At 42.2% G+C, this 19,020-nt stretch overlaps 1 protein-coding gene across 1 annotated transcript in view; it reads right to left on the bottom strand.

Annotated features, from left to right (window-relative positions):
* Positions 1–1,352: 1,352 nt before the first annotated feature.
* tenm4 (teneurin transmembrane protein 4) overlaps positions 1,353–19,020 on the bottom strand; it is a 239,930-nt gene continuing 222,262 nt past the window's right edge. The window contains exons 28-31 of the mRNA XM_036563237.1: positions 15,174–15,470; positions 12,684–14,298; positions 10,871–11,013; positions 1,353–2,241 (exon numbers count right to left, since the gene is read on the bottom strand). Coding sequence (XP_036419130.1) covers positions 1,483–2,241; positions 10,871–11,013; positions 12,684–14,298; positions 15,174–15,470 — 2,814 coding nt within the window. The 3' untranslated portion in view covers positions 1,353–1,482. The remainder of the gene's footprint in view (positions 2,242–10,870; positions 11,014–12,683; positions 14,299–15,173; positions 15,471–19,020) is intronic.

Consider the following 19,020-nt stretch of genomic DNA (forward strand, 5'->3'; position numbering starts at 1 on the left):
AGGCTACACTGGACGCCCTTTTAAGTTCAGCGCATAGATGAGCTATAGGACACATATAAGAAGCAGCAAGTTATATCCAGGTGGCGGGTTGCCAGATTGGCATGCATGTAAACCCCTCAGCTTGTAGACAGCAACCTACACATCTGCAGACGCTTAATGCATCTCAGGCAGCTGTGGGACTCAGTGGGGTCTTGTCTTTCACATCCAGGGCACTTAAGATTCTGACCCTCAGGCATCCCACAGGGCTTTAAATCTGTCCTTAGCCCAGTGTTCAAGGCTAGCACTCCACGCCTCGAGAAAGGGAATGGCTAAGCAATGTGCTGTCTCTTTTTTTTCTTCTTTTGTTTTAAGCATTCACATCTCTTGCACATAGGGAACATAAGAGGAGGAATATTGCTTTAAAAAGCACATTACTAAAATAAATACTGTTATCCTTAAAAGGAACGGTTTAGCATATTAAAATCTTTCTTTTCTTTAACAATTAAAAGCAAACAAATTAATTTAACCGATTGACATTCCCAAACATATATATACTTTATTCCATGTGTCAGAACACTAGGCATCGTTCAAATACAACAGTTAGCAGAAAAGGGACAACAGTTCACATTTTTTGTAATGTATTCACATTAGTTATACTGTACTTCCATATATGCAGCTATGAAATAAAATTTGGAGTGATTTTTGAACTATTTTAGTAAAATATTCATTTTAATACAGAAACCTCCTACTACATTTTCAAACAGTGCCATTTTCATTTTCATAAGACCATGGGGAACTATTTTCTGTTTCGTCACTCATTTGGACAAAGTCTTTTTGGACAAAGTCAATTCTTTTTTATCCATTTGGTCAAATTCGGAGATTAAAAAAATACTAGGCAGTCAACCAGTCTGGAAACGGCACGCGACACCGTGACAGGAGTCGAGGATGAATGGGTGGGAGGGAGGGGGTAATTAGGAGCCTGAACAGCAGACACCGTCGTCCTTCTTTGAGTGTGGCATGGTCAGGCTTTCAAGTATAAAAAGAAGCGAATAAAGAAAAAAAAAGAATGTCTCTCCTTGGCTGTGGTGTGGGGGGGGGCAAAGGCAGGATGGAGGTGAAGCTGAGTGCCAATCTGCTCCACCTGGCAGCAGAACCAGCAAATGACCATAATGCACTAGCAGCCAGTCTTCCAGGCTTTCCTTTGAGCAGATCTGTAGACAGGGAGGCAGAACAGAGTAACTGACGTCGCCATATGCCATTCCTCTAGCAGCCACAACTCAAAGGGCAAAGACTGTTGAGGATTTCCAAAAAAAAAGAGCACTCGAATGTTTATGCAGTGCAACTGCTTTGCAACCATAAAGTTCTTTCTTTTCTGAAAAAAAGTCAAGACACATTTTAAGGAAATAAACAAATGAAATAACCTAAAATTAAACAAAGTGGTCACGTAAGCAACTTGTCTTTGGCGAGAAGTCCCGGATGCTGAGTCCAAGTGGCACCGTCATGTCACCTGCGGCCCATTTCGCTCTGTCGCAGAAAGTGGACGTTGCTAACGCTGTCAGCCAGCTCAGGGAACTGGTCCACGGAAACGATGTAGTAACCCTCGTAGCCCTGTACTCGGCCTGAGGCCAGAAGCTGCTGCCTCTCTCCGTCTGTCCATGTGCGGGTGCCATCCTCACCCTGCCGAAGCCTGAGCCGCTCTCGGGTCCAGGCCGCGTCCACCACCCTCTGCCTGGCCAGCTCCAGCACCCGGACCTTTTCCTCCTCCATGCTGCTGCCGTAGCGCACATTCAGGCTCAGTGTGCCGTGCTGCAGCCGCACATCTGTGATGCGCCGTGTCCGGCCGCCCAGCACAGCGTTGACCTGCGAGACTGACACATTCACACCCGTCTCCAGTGTCCGGCGGCCCACCGTCATGCCTAAAAGTGCCAGGTCGCCCTCTACTGGCCCTAGTTTAACAAAGTAGTGTGTGTCAATGCCAGCAATGGTGAAGTGAAGGTCCTGCAGGTAAATGGCCTGGTCTAAAACGGCGGCCAGCCGCCGGTCATCCTCGTTGGCCAGGCTGATTATGTCAGCGCTCACGCGACCCTCCCGGATGGCCAGTTTCACTCCTTTCCCAAACATGGAACTTCCAGAAGCAAAGGATGTGTGGCCAGGTAACTGCTGGCAGCCGGCACCACTTGCTCTGTAGATCTGGTCAAAGCGCTCCAGCCGGACGAAGGACTTGAGCTGTCTCTGGACCTCGCACTGGACGCCGAGTACAGACTGCACACAAACACAAACAAAATCAGGTGACTGACAATGACATTCAAAGTAGCTAATTCACATTAGCTAAGCTGCATTTTCATAAATGTTTCTGACTGTCTCTAACATCACAATGTGGAAGAGCAGATGTGTCAGGATTCAAAACAGACTAAAATATACACATATTATTCATTGTGTTTATTCATTGTCAAATATTCACAATCAGCAGAGCTTGGTGGTCATAACTCATTTCAGTTTCTTTCAGTTGACAGCAAAGCTCCTCTTTCTAATGGTAGACTAACAAGTTAGCTAGGTACATATGCTAGCGGGAGCGTACCCATGTTGTCACGGCACAGATCTTTATATGATTCATCATAACTCAAGATGATATATTAAGGTAACCTATTAAAGAATTACTAGTCCTTGTTTAGGATCATGTGGTCACCAAAGCTAACAGGGAACAATGCAGAGCAGATTTTTCCGGTGGGAACTCACTTACCTTTGGCTAAACTAGCCTCACTCAGCTAATTAGCTGGCTAAGCAAACTGTTTTTTGAGAAGTTAGAGCATATCATACCTTAACTTTACAAATCTGTCTGGGCTAGGCACTCTGCAAGTTAGCAGAGTACACTTAAAACAGTGTCAAGAATTCCTAAGGTGAAATGGTGAGGGGTAAGCTGACAAACACATGTTAAGAACAGCACTGAAATGAAGGGTAGATGTTGTCACTGAGGATGCGCATTACTTTGGTAAGGCAATCTTGTTAATATTGAGAAGTTCAAATTATATTATGACCCATAACAGCCCCAGAGAACATAGGAAGCTGGAAATAAAGGGCCCTGGGAACATAGGGATGGTGCCTACATTGGCTAGCTAGTCATTCTAGTGTAGTTTTTTATATTAATCGGTTAAACACATTTAACAATGCTGGCTCACACTCTCACCCCTGTATAGAGCTACAGAATTCTGAACTGTTGGAAATCAGGCTGATCAACTCCAGATCAATTTAAAAAAATACAGTCAGTGCGGCTACAGTAAGTGTATACTATGAAGCTGGTTTTAATAAGTACTGAACTGTCTGCCTGAATTTATGACAATCCATTATTCAGCTTGAAGCAGCTTCATAGCATAACCTAATATCTCTGTTTTCAATATCATGTAAGACTTATTTTGTACTGGGCACATTTACTGTGCAGAATTGGCTCCAACACAAGAAAGCCTCGTTGCTACTACTTCTGCCATGACCACGTCTCTAGGGGTTCTGGCTGAAATTTGAAACATCATGCTATGGCTGAACCCAGACTGGAAGCGTACGGCACGAACACTAAAATATCCGCATTTGGTTTTCACACCCTTTCTGCCAGGCCCTGCAGCAGAAGGCTTGATTGCACCTCCCGCCTCCGCTACCGCTATTTCCCGAGAGTAAGTAACGTCTTCTGATGGCTGGTGCAGGATGGGTGATCTCAGCGGGAAGCAGCCCCGTTCTCCCCCACATTCTCTCTTTCTCTCTCCCTCACAGTCCAAAATCAGGCTGCTTCATTACCACTTCAAAACATCTTTCATTTCCCTGCTATGACTATGCCATATAAGCTGTTCTATTTCACGTTAAGGTGTGCGAATGCATGTGGATTAAGTGCTGCCAATGTTTTATTTATTTATTTATTTATTTTTTACGGCTTTCTTTGGTGACTGGGGTTTGAAACACAGCTAGTTTAATTCTTCGTTTTGTTTTGTCTAACAGAAGTCTAGTTTATTTGATCTTAGTGGTGACCACCACTGCACTCAATGTTCTTTTCCTGACAGTTAGCTATGTATAGTTTTCTCAGCAGACCTTAACAGGTTCTAGTATGATCTAGATCACATTTTAATTTTTTATTTTCTTGCCAGTAATAGCCATGACCAGTCTTCAACAGTGGTTTCACCAAAGAGAAATAATGAAATAAAAGAGGCAGGGGGTTGAAAATGGTGTCCACTCCTGAGGCTAACATAGATGTTATGTGGGAAGTGCCTCCTCAGGGCTTGAAAAGTGACCCTATCGTCTAATATCACTTGACAAGAGATCCTTGCCCCAGAGAACACAGATTTGAACAACATGGAGAGATGTATGGGATAGGGGAGGGGGGATAGTTGCCAGACGCTGGTCATGAGTAGCTCCTGCTGAGAGGCCCACACCAAAAAGCCGCTGGCAGAGAGGAGAGACGCTGAAAGCCCTGCTAGCATTAAAGCACTGCAGCCCAGACTACTGCCAACAGCTGATGCACATGCCTATTCTACTCTCTCTCTGTCCTACTACGTCTTTCTCTCCCTCTCTGTTGGGTCCCCATTGACCTCTGCCTGGCTGTGCCTATCCCTCTCTCTGCAGAAGGAAAGCTGAGTAAGAGAGGTTTGCCAAAAGACTTTAACCTAACATTTACCTTGCATAGGTAAATATGTCCGTCCATTTTTATGGGTAACAGCATATCACTAGTTATTGACTAGCATGCACTTCTACATCACACCCAGATTCCAGTTGAAAAGTTAAAATACTATGACTGGCCTGAAACTAGACTGAGAAGCAAAAAATAGAGTATGTGTTTCTCTGTTTTCTGTACCAGCCATTCACTCTGACTACCCCAAAATCTGCAGACCAGGGCTGAGACTGTGAACCATGGCAATACTCAAGGTAGCAGGGTGTAACGAAACCCCCCAGTTACAGCTACAGAATGCATGTTTGTTCAGAACCGGTGTATCGGGATGGTAATATCTGTCCTGTGGTCTGTCCCTGTGACATCCCAGCTGATAAAAGGCATCAATCAAAGTAGCATGGGGTGGTCTGGCCGCACGCAGGGCACTCAATCCAGGCCAGTGATCAAAGTCAGGAGCTAACAGTGGACACCACCAGGACCGCAAGTCCACATGCCCTGCTCATTTTTCAAACTAGCAGCTCTTCTAGGTGCCAAGGCCTGTTGAGCCTAAAATGGCACGGTGGGGGAGAGAGATTAAAAGTGAATGCTTGCTTCCCTGCCGTTTCTGGAAATTTACGGCGTGTGACATCCATCACGTTCAGTTTAAGAGTACGCCGAACCCATGCTTCAAAGAGCCGTCAATTTAATTACAAGAGGTCAGCTATTTGGAGGAAAGACCAATATAGTAATAACACAGCCCTGAGCACTGTTTCTGCAGTCTGCTGGAGCTACAGCTGAGAATTGGTGGGGTGTGAATGTGCTTGGTGGGACTTTGCTGCACTCCTGAGACTCGTACCAATATTCGTCAACTACTAAAGAATTAGCTACAGGACGCATGTTAAGTAGGCACGAGTCAACTGATGGTAGCATTGTGAATCGCCGATAGATTTCAACCATCATGACTGCAGATCAAGATGGATGATTTAAATGTCAGAAAAGGCAGCGTCTGCAGCTTAAGATGCACTAAAGCAATTATATTTGTCACACAACTTTTGTTTTCTTTTAGTGTGTTTTCTTTTAATGAGTAGTCCTGGTCCATATCAGTCTATATATGCTGTGTGACATTAGAACATTCTATAACAACAGAGGCTATAGGCTGACTTCATGGTAAGCTTTAATATTTTAACAAGAAGTGATTTATAGGCTGTAAACTAGCAAGGTATTAAACCTATAGCAAAAACTACCAAATCCCTTCAACAACTACCAAACCATAAGCAAGAACAATGTTGGCCAAGTTAGCATTTATTTTCTCTGATCTAAGCAGGCTTCTGTGTAGTGCTGCCACATAACCTGCTGAGCTGAAAGGGGTTATTGGAGAAAGGAGCCACAGAAAAAGCAGTCAGTCGGTCAGTGTTCATGGTTTGCAAGCTCACAGTGTGAAAAGTGACGCTTTAAAGCAGCACGGTAAAATAAGCATGGCACTTAAAGTGGGACATGAGTCACGAGTTGATTAGCATGCATTCTCTATCTTTTGCTAAAGAGAATGATCTTTGTATGAATGAATGTTGTAAGTAATTATCTGATCAACATACATTTATACAGGTGGTGAAATGCAAAACATTTTCCCCTGTATAGGGTCAACTCCCCTAATCAGACACAAAAATACTACATAAGTTGATTTGAGGTTCCAGGAGTAAATCACTCCACCTTGAATCAGAAACCATCTAATCCTCATGGTCTTTTTCTCTGAAACTATTTTCGACTACATGTGAATGCTCCCTGGTGTAAACACGGTAAAGAAAATATAAGCATCTCTGTCCTGAGGCTTTTTCAGAGAAGCAATCAGACTCTTTCAAAAAGCTTTAATCTTCTAAAGGAGCTTTAGTACCAGGAATAATAGTAATGGCATTCTAGCCATGTAATAAAGTAGACAGAGAAAACATTTACATTACCAAGTCCAAACAAATCTTAATTGTATATGTACTACATATATCTGCCATAATGGGGACAGAACCACTCCAGAGATGTCTTTCATTTTGGTGAAGTTTTGAGTGCTTCTAGGAATCTTGATAAAATGCATTTTCATATGTGAAATAATGGGGCCACTTTTGTACCACTCGAAATTTTTAAGCACGACGTAGCCAGGTTTTACTCCGAGATATCTGATAAATATCCTTGTTTCATGCTTTCTTTTACAATGGTTAGAGCATTTTGAGACTACTGTAAAAGTATATAAAAAGCATCCACCTGAAGCGAATGGAGGAGCTATTGCCACAAATGTGAAGGAGTGGCCCTTTCCTCCTCCCTCTTCATCTCAGTGGATGCTTTGAATGAAACATGGGCATTATGGAGCAAACAACCTACTCCAGCCTCTCATAAGAGCAGTGCTACTGTTGCAGGGGCCATTAGTGGATTTTTAAATGCAGCTGCTTTAAAAGCCCATAAATGACCCCATAATTATATGGCCAAAAAGCAATTTGGCCAGCAATTAGAATCATTTACTTCCTCCCAATAAAAAAGGGAAATAATGGTTGTCAGTGCAGTAGTGATGATTTATGGGTAACAAAGTAGCTATTCCTACACTGAAAATTCGAGGGCTAAGGCCGTTCTTTCTGCTTCTCAGTTCCAGAATAAAACTGATGCACTCGGAGAAGCACAGAAAGAAAACAGTGATTCCAGTGACTTTTTTAAAACTTCTGGCAAAGCATATAAAATGCCGGGTGAAATGAGGAAATACAAAAGAGTTGTCTCAGAATTGAATTAGGCTTGTTCTTCTTTTCAGAGGAGCCTTGAAAGAGGCACAGGAGAGGAGTTGTAAGACACCCTCTGGAGAGGAAGTCTGTAGGTTGAAGTTTGAAGGGTGTAGAGCGGCTCCCTGGGGGCTGAGATTTGGCCCGGTGGAGACTGCAAACGCATCGTAGCCACGTATCCCAGGTGACTCAGACTCAGCTCATGCTGCGCACAGAGGAACAAAACCAATAGCTCTGGCAGGTCTTGATGCCACTGCTTTAACTTTTAACAAGGCATAACGTGGTCAAGTTAGTCATGCTTAGACCCCCTTTTCTAGCCCTTTTGAAATTAGCCAGTTGGGTTTTATGACCACTATAACTTCCTCTGTCTGTAAATACTTTCAGAACAAACCCAACACACTGACAAAAGTCTGACAAATTAAATCACCTGCATATATCCAGGTAGTGCTGTGTGGTATAGATACAATTCAATATCACAATATTTCCCAAATATATAACAGTTCATGATATCAGATGATTTTTAATTTTGCATTAATAAAATTGAAAATGAACTCATGCTTCTTAAGTACTGATACTCTAAAGCCATATTCAGACTGTAGGAAAGAGTGGCCCAAATCCAATTTACTGCCCAAAATGCATTTTTTGTTTGGTTGTTCACATTTTCTGTTTCATCTAGCCAGTGTCTGACATCAGTATGGACAGATCAGATCACACGCCTTAACTGACACACATCTGCAAAAGAACAATAATCCACACAAAATGCTCTTCCAACAAATATCTGCAGCGAACCACTACTTTAAATTTTGAGGACAAACAGCAGACACTAAAACGAGCAGGTTGAACAAAGTTAATGGACAACAGTAGAAAATGGTGAATTTCTGAACTTGTTTTAATTGTGAATGCTGATCAGACAGAGAAAAGAAGCTTAATTTCTTTTGTTTACCTGTTGTTAATGTGAATGCTGGTCAATGGATGCAAATTCAACGATATGTACCTGATAAAGAGACTCATTTAACTCTTTTGCTTCTCTCTCTTTTTTCAAATTTTTCTTGAAATAAACCTGACTGGAAATAGCGGTTGTCCTTGATTTTTCTCATCAGAAAGCACAGTGCTTATTGTTTTACACGGCCTGTGCTGTATTGCTCATACTCCACAATGAAAGAAGAGATGCATAACCACAGTAACAGGACTTTTGATGACAGTAAGGTGTCCGTTCCCATGTATATGAAATTATGATGAAGATTATGTTGGACTGATGTAAAAGTCTCATGAATTCCAATCTTGCTCTTTAGACAGAGGTGGCATTGCTGAGTATCACATACGCATCAGATTTCAGTACCACACATGAAAGTAGCTTAAATTAGAACTGAAAATGTCAGATTCACTGTTTTTTTTTGCTGTTCACCTTGCCACACACACACACACTTGTCATATGAAGAAAAAGATGGGCCACTTTTATCTGCAGTACGAACATAGCCTTAGATACCTTGTTTTGAATGGACTGGTTTGTTAGTTTTTCAGTATTGGCAGAAGCCAAATCTAAAGAAAGAAAACTTACTATTTAGTTTTAATATTCTGAACTGTGTTCTCAAGACAGTTTGAAGCACAGAGCAAATGATATATATTACAATTAATGTTTTATTTTTTTGTTATGTATTAATAGCACTAGAAAAAAAAAAGCTGTGTGACACCAATACCAGTTTAGTGGTAAAAGTGCTATATCGTGCAAAGTCTGGGTGAATTCTGGGAAAAGTCTTCACATTTATGATTAAATTATAATGACCCGTTTGCAAAAGGAATATCATTAAGGCAAATGTCTCATTTAAAACCCTTCAACTGTGAGAGGAAGAACAGCTTCTACAGGCTGCACTCCCTTCAATAGATCCTGTAAGCCCACATAACTGCAAAAGAGAATTCTGCCGAATGCTATACAGAATGTAGTACAATATCTCTGGAGATAGAAGAATCTGGGCTATCGGAAGCTTTAGAATCTCTTTTTGGGTATTTTGCTTGCTTCCCTATTCTCCTTGACTGAATGTGTGAACCAAGTTGAACCATGACACATTGACTGCTTCCAATGGTTCCACTGTGGCACATTTAAAACCTCATATCTCAGAAGCCTGAAACTGTGCACACTTCACACCTTTAAACACCTGTCTATTACAGTGCATCCATGTGCAATAAAGGCTTTACATGATGAAAAATTGCCATGACAATCTGATATTCAGACTGAGAGAGCTCCTGTCCCCTACACTTTCACATCATATTCAACAAGGATAGAAGATACATTAGAATGGTCCTTTTGTTATTATGGCAAGAGATCTGCAATAAAACAGGGTGTCTCTGGGTGTTAAGAAACAACACAGACATCAATGCTTGCCTAATCCATGCCACTCTCAGGGAGTAACCTGACCCTTGAAGACAACAAGCAGCTTCTCAATAATTCAGGTGACTTAAAGGAGACACAAAAGGTTGATAAGCCCTAGAGCCCAAGTATTTCTGTGGCCTGTGACAGAGAAAGAGAGACACAGAGAGAAAGAGAAGACAGCCAAGATGTTAGGAAAGTGAAAGTGGGAGGAAAAGCAAGGGAGTGAGGGAGAAGGTGTGTAAGGCTGAGCTGAAATCGATGGCCAGTGGTGGAGGAAATGTGGAGTGAATTTCCCTAATGGCAGGACTATTACAAGAGCTCTTTATTTTGACCCCATTCCCTCAGCTTGAGGAGCCGGAGCAGAGGGTGGGGTGCGCTCGCCTGTGATTTGGGCTGATTGCTGTGGGCACCACTGAGAGATTGCAAAACTGAAGGTTCAGGTTACTGAGAATGAAGTTTGCAGTTGGATTTGAAGGACAAGTATGTAAGTTCATTTCATCTTTGTCAGATCAAAACCTCCATAATTATAATTTGTTTTGTCTGTTTACTGTACTAGAGATGCACCCATATAGAAATTGATGCTGATAATGTTCAAGAACATATATCTGTTGATTTTGATGCTGATAAATAAACATTTTATAAAATGTAGAAATTGAGACTAGAATTGATCAGATCAGCAATATTGAGAAATATTAAAAAAATATTTGTAGAGGGTTAGAAGGGCAGTAAAATGAGCAACATGCAGATATTTTAGCACAAAAACTCTGTGCTAAACTTTAGCATAGAGTTTAGCATAAACTTTGTGCTCTCCTGGAGGACAAAAAGAGCATCAGATATTACCATAGAAGAACCATTTTTGGTTTTCTAAAGAACTTAAGTTCAACTTTACATTTCTCACTCTTGCACATCTCATTTACAAAAATAGTTATCTACACAACCATCCACTGAAATGCTCTTTAGGCAACCAAAAGTAGTTCTTCTATGAAATCACACAAAAATGAATGAAGGCCGTTGCCATCTAAATACTTAATGTGGTAGAACACGAAACTCCAAAGAACTGTGGCCCTCCAGGACTGGGGTCCAACACGTGGGTTACAGTAAGTTACAGTATAATCATAGTATGTATGCTAGAATTTGCAGTAGGCTTACCTTGGTGCTGTCCCACTCTTGTGTCTTCACCTGGGTGTGAATAAGCTCATATGATGGCTCCATGGCATCTGTGACTGGTTTGCGATATCCAGGGATGACATTATACAGCTGAAAGCCAAATGTCACCAACCAGCTATTCACATCTGCAATGACAGAACAGTGATGACAAACCTATTTAGAAGGATGCAAGCACCTGCACTGACTCACCAGTCCACCTTCCACAGCTGCTCTTCACCTCTCTGACATTGCAGTGGTCTGACTAAACTGCAAAATATGATTCATTAAGAACGAGGACCTAGGTCAAGTGATTTTCTCCATGAAATGAGCTCCCCTGCACTCATTACAACAAAATGCCTGATTAGTTTGTGACAGCAGGCCAAATGTGATTAATACTCCAGAGGTTGCAGCATCTCTACCAAAAAAAAGATGATAATTCCCACCACTTCATTCAGACACACTGCACTGATAAAACTTTCATCAAGCATTGCACGAAGTCAAGTAACATTGCAGGTTTGGTTCACAGTCTGCACTTGATTGTAATCCACATTTCATGCTTTCTCCTGAGCCAAATGTCTCATCCCTTCCTATAATCAGAAAATTGTGTATTTAGATTTGTTTACGAAGGTTGCAAATGCTTTCAAATTGGTAGATAGAAAGAGAATGAACCTTGACCAGAATCAAATCGACTTCTGAGTGATTTTTCTCTACTGCGTCTAATACATTTGTCATGGACAGTAGAATCATTGCTACAACAATGGAATGCATTTTGGCATCTGCTCCTTTATTTCTCTCAGTTTTATCAAATAGGGTTCTCTTAAATAAGAAAGCGCTAAAGGACAATAAAAAGACCCCATGTAATTCCAAAGTGCAATGGAAATGCCAACACAATCAATCATGTTGAAGATTAGAACTTACTCTTGTATATCTAAATATCCAAGAGTCACTTTAGCATTCCTCAGGAGCTAGCTTTAATGATATAGTTTAAAGCTTAGTGGGTAGCTGTTTAGTTGACTGTTAAGTATAGCTAGCAGGCAACATTGTTAGCATACAAAGAGACTGCAGTAGGAGGCCTATCCTGAGATACATGTGCTGTTTTTAATATTCTTCCATACATGCACATTATAGTTCAATTTAATTACATACACTGAGTAACTAGAACACTATGCCTGTGCTTCAAAATAAACAATACATCTAATAATCGCCATTCTTCATCATTCATTTCCCATTGGCTGTAAGGGCGACTAAAGCTTTGATTTCAGTCAGAAAAAGCCTGTTTAAAGGCACTGGCATAGACTACAAACACGCCTATAATATTTTGTCCTCGTCCAATAAAACTGTTGTTTAGCTTCCAAGCAGAGAGAATCTGATACAACAGCCCCTGGCTCTGATTTGTATGACCCCCATTGTGTTCTCTGCTTCCACTGGAGAGCATTCACTGCTATTACCTCCCCCATGTACTGAGGCAACAAAGACTGATGCGACATTTTGGGGGAAAACCTGAATGCTGAACAGACAGAGGAAGCTTTTGCACCATCATGATTCCTGGGGAGCCTTTCGAATGCAAAGCCTGAAAAACGCCCCAGGCTGAGGTCTGGAGCACAGCCTAAAAAATGACCACTTCACTGCAGGGAGGACTCTCTTAAAAGGCAGTGAAGCTCATACATGGTGTTTCATTGTTTATGTTTCAAGTTGTTAGTCACGCTTACATGCTGACCATTAAATAGGTTCCATTTAGTATGGAGAGCACAGTTGGAGTAGGCCAAAAGACCTCAACAGCCACTCAAAGATCTCATTTAAATGGTCATATAGTCACCTGTCATGTAGCACTTGGTCTCTTGTGTGTTGCTCAGAGGGTTATTGTTCTTGAACATGTAGAGGTTAAAGGGCACAATGTTGTTGTTGTTCAGCTGCTTCCAGACGTCATGGTCGGGTGTGGTCCAGCGGCCGGCCAAGACGTCGTAGTCCCTGCGGCCCATGTGCACCAGCTTTGTGAGGGGTTCATAGAGGCCACCCTGGTAGCCCACCACCAGTTGAAAGCTTGGGTTTGAGTCCAGGTAGACCTCTCCAAAGGCCGTGTGAAGGATCTGCTTGATCATGAGACCTGAACCACTGAATACAGCTAGTGGCGTGCCAATGTTATCACAGGCCACATAGTATTCATCCCCGCTGCTTAGTTCCATGGCGAAGAGGTGGCCCTGAAGGTCATAGTAGAGTGAGGTGATCTCTGAGCTAGAATGGTTGTACATGTGGGTGACTCTTGTAGGGCTGGACAGGTCCGCATAAAAGAACTGTAGATGGTGACCTTGGCTGCTCCTGCTGGATACTCTGCGGCCCAGACCATCGTAACGGTACTTTATGCTCCATCCGCCAACCTTACTGTAGGCTCTGACCAGCAGGCCAGCTGAGTTGTACTCAAAAAAGTCATTGCCTCTTTGCCTGAGGAACCCATCTTCATCTAACCTGTACTGGACATCTCCAAGTCGTGTGATGCGGTCCCGTATGTCATAACGTAGCGGAGTGAGGCGGGCACTGTTGCCTGGACTCAGGAGGTGCAGGTTACCATTCAGGTCATAGCTGTAGCGCCACAAGGGCTTGTCATTGATGGACACCACTTGGAGCTGGCCATCAGCATCGTACTCATACGTGTACCGTGTGGTGTTGGCATAAGGCCCTACCTTTAGCTCCTTGGCTACCACTCGGCCCATGTTGTCATACTGCACCATCATCCAGTACATCAACGAGCGGAAAATCTCGTACTGTACCTCTTTCACTCGCCCGTAGGCATCAAAGTGTTTGGTGTGGGTCATGACAGCTGTTGTAATGATCTGGTTGATGTCGTAGTAGATGACTCCAAACTTGCCAAACTGCTCTGTTTTACCGGACACGTCATCATAGCGGTACAGATCAATGGGCAATGGTGTCTCATTAATGACAGCCTGCATGCTGGTGACTCGGAAACTGTTGTCATAGTTGTAGTCAAATCGGGCATTGACCATGCCTTCCTCACTGAAACGGAAGATCTGTCGGTCAATGAGTGGGCCGATCTGCCGGTACCGGATGGTGCAGGTGAAACCCTCACTCTGTAGACTGACTGTCTTCAGCATGCCTGCGGCCTCATCATACGAGAAAGCGACACGTGTGGTGTCGTACAGAATCTCAAGCAGACGGGAGAGCTTGCCGTACTTATAGATGATCCTACGTCCCGTGCCTTGGTGAATCGTCTGCAGAAGCAGGCCATCTTCAGTGTAATCCTGCAGCACAGTGGCATTGCCCTCAGGAGGCCTGTATGTGTTTCTATAGTAACCAATCGAGCGGGTAGTCTCTAGGGTCTGACGGGCCACGTTGGGCATAGTGACAGACGAGAGACGGTCGTTCTTGTCAAACTCAAAGATGTACTGTCGCTGGCTGTACAGCAACAGCACCATGGACTGCCGAGGAGAAAAATGACAAAGTGACACTCAGTATGCTTGAGTCAATGAAGCATGGTAATTTGTAGCACATTTCATAAAACTGCCTGAAAATGTTAAACCGTTAAATGTTAAATTCTCTGCCCAGCAGAAGTGAAGGTCAATGCAAGCCCAGGAGTCACATTACGCTATGCAACTAACTGCACAACAAACTGTGGGGTGTCACAGATTCACTTCAGGGGGTCTAAAAATTACAAATAGCTTCATGGCGTGCTGCAACACTGGCTGAGAAATGTTGCAGGGCAAATTCTCATTAACTGGTGATGAAACCATCACCCCCCACGCCTCCTGCCCCAATAATAGTACAAATAATATTAGTTAACATGGAGGTCAAGGGTAGAATGTCCTGGAGTGCATAATTTAATAGGACGCATTTTCTTCTTTTTTTCACTCCAACCTCTGTGAAAGGCAAATTTCACCCAAAACGCTTATGAGTGATACTTTCAAAACCCCCTGAAGGCTACTGGATTGGTACTGTCAGCATTTCAAGACTGTTAACAGGGTGAGTAGTTGCCATTTTCGAATCAAATGTAAAACCGCAGGTTTGCATTCCTTCCTAAAGATCTTCACTCTGAGCAGGAAAGTGACATTTTATTTCTTCTAACAGGGTGCTATTTTGGGTAGAACTATGCTGTCAAGCTGTCAGCAATAACATTGCATAATGTGAACAGAGTGAATCAGACAGCTTTAACTGTGGCAGGCTAAGTTAATACTCCATAATACAACACAAAGGCTCAGAACACTGATGGGTTAAAAGGGTCCTGAGTAATTGTACTTTATAAAGCAGGATAATTATTATCTTTATGCATGACTATAAAGGGTCCAAAGCTGTTTACCTTCTCAAGGTAAGTGTAGCTCCATGACTTGCCATCTGCAAATATCTGAGAAGTGATTCTTCCGTTCTGATCGTATTCCATTCGGACGGACATGGTGCCCCTTTGGATGCCAGCCACATGCCCACCAGGGGAGTATGTGACGTTGACCCCATTCAGTCGGCTACTTGGAGCCCATAGGGTGGGTCTGCCTGCAAGGTCATAATGAATCCTCAGAGTAAACTTCCTGTGGTCGTCATATACTTTCTCTGTTCGGGTGATGCGGTCAAAGTCCATGGACAGTAGGTTTCTGTTATGAACCTGTCGAAAAGAAATGGAACACAGATTTAATTCCAAATTTTCTGAAGGTGGCAAATAGCAGAATAAATCTCCTAATTCAGAGGCTGGAGCCAGTTAATCATCAAGGAACTCAGGATTACTTTAAATTTGCCATTGTGTTTTTCAATTATAACAGTGTGGTCCTATCTCTGAAGGCAGAAGCTACTGAAGTGGTGCTATTTAGATTTCTTTCCATATTTTTTGTGTTGCATGATTCAGAGAACAGAGAGTTGGTAGGAGTCCATCTGTCAGAGTGAAGAGAATAAGAGAGGTTTATTGATCATTATTATCACTCATCTTGCATTTAAGAAAATAATTAGCAGGAAGTAGAGGACTTTTCATTTTACTTTGTCATTTCCTCCAGTCAAGACTTGGGAGAAAGTCAGCGGCACTCCTGAGAGGAAGATGAGTCAAAGACTCACTACAGGACTCAAATGACACACCACACTGAGTTTCGGCTCATCTCTAATAGGTAAGGGCCTTTTAATCCCGGCACATGCTGAGATCAGAGAAGAGAGGCACTCGTAATCCACAGGGCACATCCGGGTCAGTGCAGAAGGAAAGAGAGAGGGGCAAAATTACTCACAGTCAGTCTTTGTCTACTAGCGCCATCCATCTAGTGAGGTGTGCTCCAGCGTCACATTACACTAGCATAGAAAGCCAGTGGAGCAGCAGCTACACAATGGGGGCTTAGGGAGCTCACTCCAAACACATTTAACCTATAATCCTGCAGAGGGTGAATTCAAGTTTGTCATACTTAATCTATCTCATATTTTTCTTTTACTGCGCAAGTTTTGTTGAGTAGTTTTCAAGGATCTGACTTGCTCCAGTTGCTTTTTCTGTGATGACTTTTTTATTGGGAGAATACATTCTATGTCACATCATAGCTGCCACATCAAAATTTCATGATTTTGTTCTGAAACTGTCTATGTTCTGAAATGCCCTTTTACACTGTGTGAGTGCATCTTTATATTAACTTACTTAACTTTTCATATGGTAACGTTCACATTAATGTACATAAAGTTAAGCACATTTTTCTTTGTGTTTCAGGAGGCTGACCAAAATGTTACGACAGCAGTACAATTCTTTCAAACAATTCACTTGTAAATGTCTCATGAAGTCATATTCTCACTGTCCTAACAAAACCATACATCTCCAAACTGGTAACTTTACAGGAATGCAAAAATGTCATTAAACTGTAAGTTCATGTAAATATATTTTATTTCAAGTAATTTTGGACCTTTTTGGTAATGGCAATAAGACTGCTGTTATGGATGGGAACAACAAATTTGCAGGTGTGCCGAACCTTAAATTTCACTCTCACAGGATGGGGGTTACAACAAAGTATCATGCATCTGGTATCCTCAAAGAAAATCCTCGAGAGAGAGAGAGTAAAAAAAAAAAAATGAGATGCACAAAACTCAGAATTCATATAACAACAATAACTAAATTCGCTTTGCACAGAGAAGCAATAATGTCTGACATAATAAACACATTCATGATTTCTTTCTATTATTCAGGCACTTATGCCTTCAGATTTAATAAGCACCTTTCATATATGGCAGTGATGGTTTCAGAAGATTTTAGATTTGTTTTCTTTCTCTTAGCTTTTGTTCTTTTTTTGAGGTCGAAATGCTTAGCAAACACCGTATAGTTAAGCTTATTGGACCATTATGATTTGTTTCTTGAAATAAATTAATTTATTCATTTATTTAATAATAAGATTTATTGAAAGTACATTTAAGCAGTCATTGTGGGTGGGCCAGTGGCAAAAGTGGGGGGCCTAGGCCCCCTGGGGCCTATCATACCACCACCACTCATCATAAAATGTTCACATAATGTAAAGTTCAGCTGCTGTGCTGAAATAATGTAGAAAAACAAGTTATACATGGTTTTGATATGATGGCGATTATATACATAACCACATAGTGATGATAACGGCACTTTTCAAATTATTCTACTTTTAAATAAGCAGTTCTTGCACGCCAATTCTGAGCTGTTGTCTGAAGAAGGTGGTCTAAATGACCATCTGGGAATTTTTTCCTAAAGAGCTGCGTAATGAAAGCATCATTTTCCTCAGACCCTCTCTCTTCAAAGCCGTGTCTCTCTGATTAAAGCAGGCTGATCACTCCAGGTACACCAGCACCCAGCTTGGCACGACTTAGCCAAAGTCTTAAAGCAGCTTTGTGGGCTGTTGTTGGCCGCCGTCCAGTGACACTGGAGGATGCTGGGAGGAATGGCTCGAAAGTGCTTTTGCTCCTCGCATGCTGGGAACCCTCGTCTGTGAAGGGACAATTATACCAGGGCCAATTAATGTCACTAATACCTAATTGAGAGGATTATTTTACATTAAAAGCAAGGAGCTTGTGAATAGGAGAATTCCCGGCAGGGGCGGCAGAAGACGAGATATGCTTTCTAACATCTCTTCCCCCTACTCCTGATGTGAGCAAGCCAATGCCCTGCAGTTCTCTTACTCTCCCTTTAGTAAGCTGCTTATCCTACAACAAAGACGGAGACCCATGCAAATGATCAAAGACCCAGATCAGAATGTGCCTTGGAAATACTCACAGGCAATCTTTGCATCATGTGATCTGCCCAAAAACATACCTGCCACTATTGACAGACTATCATATGGCAGTGAGAGTAAGACTTTCGGTGGAGAAGGTTGATGTTGAGTGAGGTCTGCTTTCAGAAGGTCTTCTTTTCCAAGGGCCTTCTAAATAGAACGCTGGATTTGTTTTGATGTAATAGAGAGGGAGAAAAAGGAGGGAGAGAGAGATGGAGAAGGCTGACTGCCCGTGCCAGGCTCTGGTTGAGCAGAGGCCCAACAGGCTGGAAAAAAAGCTCTTTTGGCAGAGAGATCTCAGGCCTCTAGAGAATGGAAACCCACTCAAGGGGAATGCTTTAAATTGGACATTCCTTAAAACAGGCTTGGCTTAGGCAAAGCAAAAGGGATATGAGAAGGATTTGGGTTGTGAAACACAAGCAAAGACTACTTTAAAATGAGCTAAAGAGATCAGGAACACAACAGAAGAGGGTAACTGATCAAAATGCGACACTTGTACGACGATGCAATTCTTTTTGTTTAACAACTATTTCCCATAATTACGAACAAGAGACCTAAGCTTTCTCAACTCTATGAATGAATATTAAAACAATCACTAACCCACGTCCTACAATTAAAAAACAATGCAAACAATGAAACATTTATTGCCAATCAATGTCGTTAACGTAACTGTCCCTCTCACCATTCAAAATTACGTGAAATCTGCAATTGTCTGTCATCTGTATTCTCGTTAAAGGCAAATTCCAGTTTTGTTTTGCAAGTCCAATATTTGCTTGTGCCTCTGCCTTCCATTCTGAACGTGTCCCTGCCGTCTCTCCGATAAGAACTGTAATCTTATTTGCTCAGTGTGATTTTTCGCTTCCTCGAGCAAACACGCATGCTGGTGTGTTTATCATGTCTGTTTGGAGGCGGTATAGGACACCGTTCTAGTAAACGCACACCAGAATATCCAAAGGACTGTCAATA

This window comes from Colossoma macropomum, unplaced genomic scaffold, assembly GCF_904425465.1.
Source record: "Colossoma macropomum unplaced genomic scaffold, Colossoma_macropomum, whole genome shotgun sequence".
Classification (NCBI taxonomy): domain Eukaryota; kingdom Metazoa; phylum Chordata; class Actinopteri; order Characiformes; family Serrasalmidae; genus Colossoma; species Colossoma macropomum.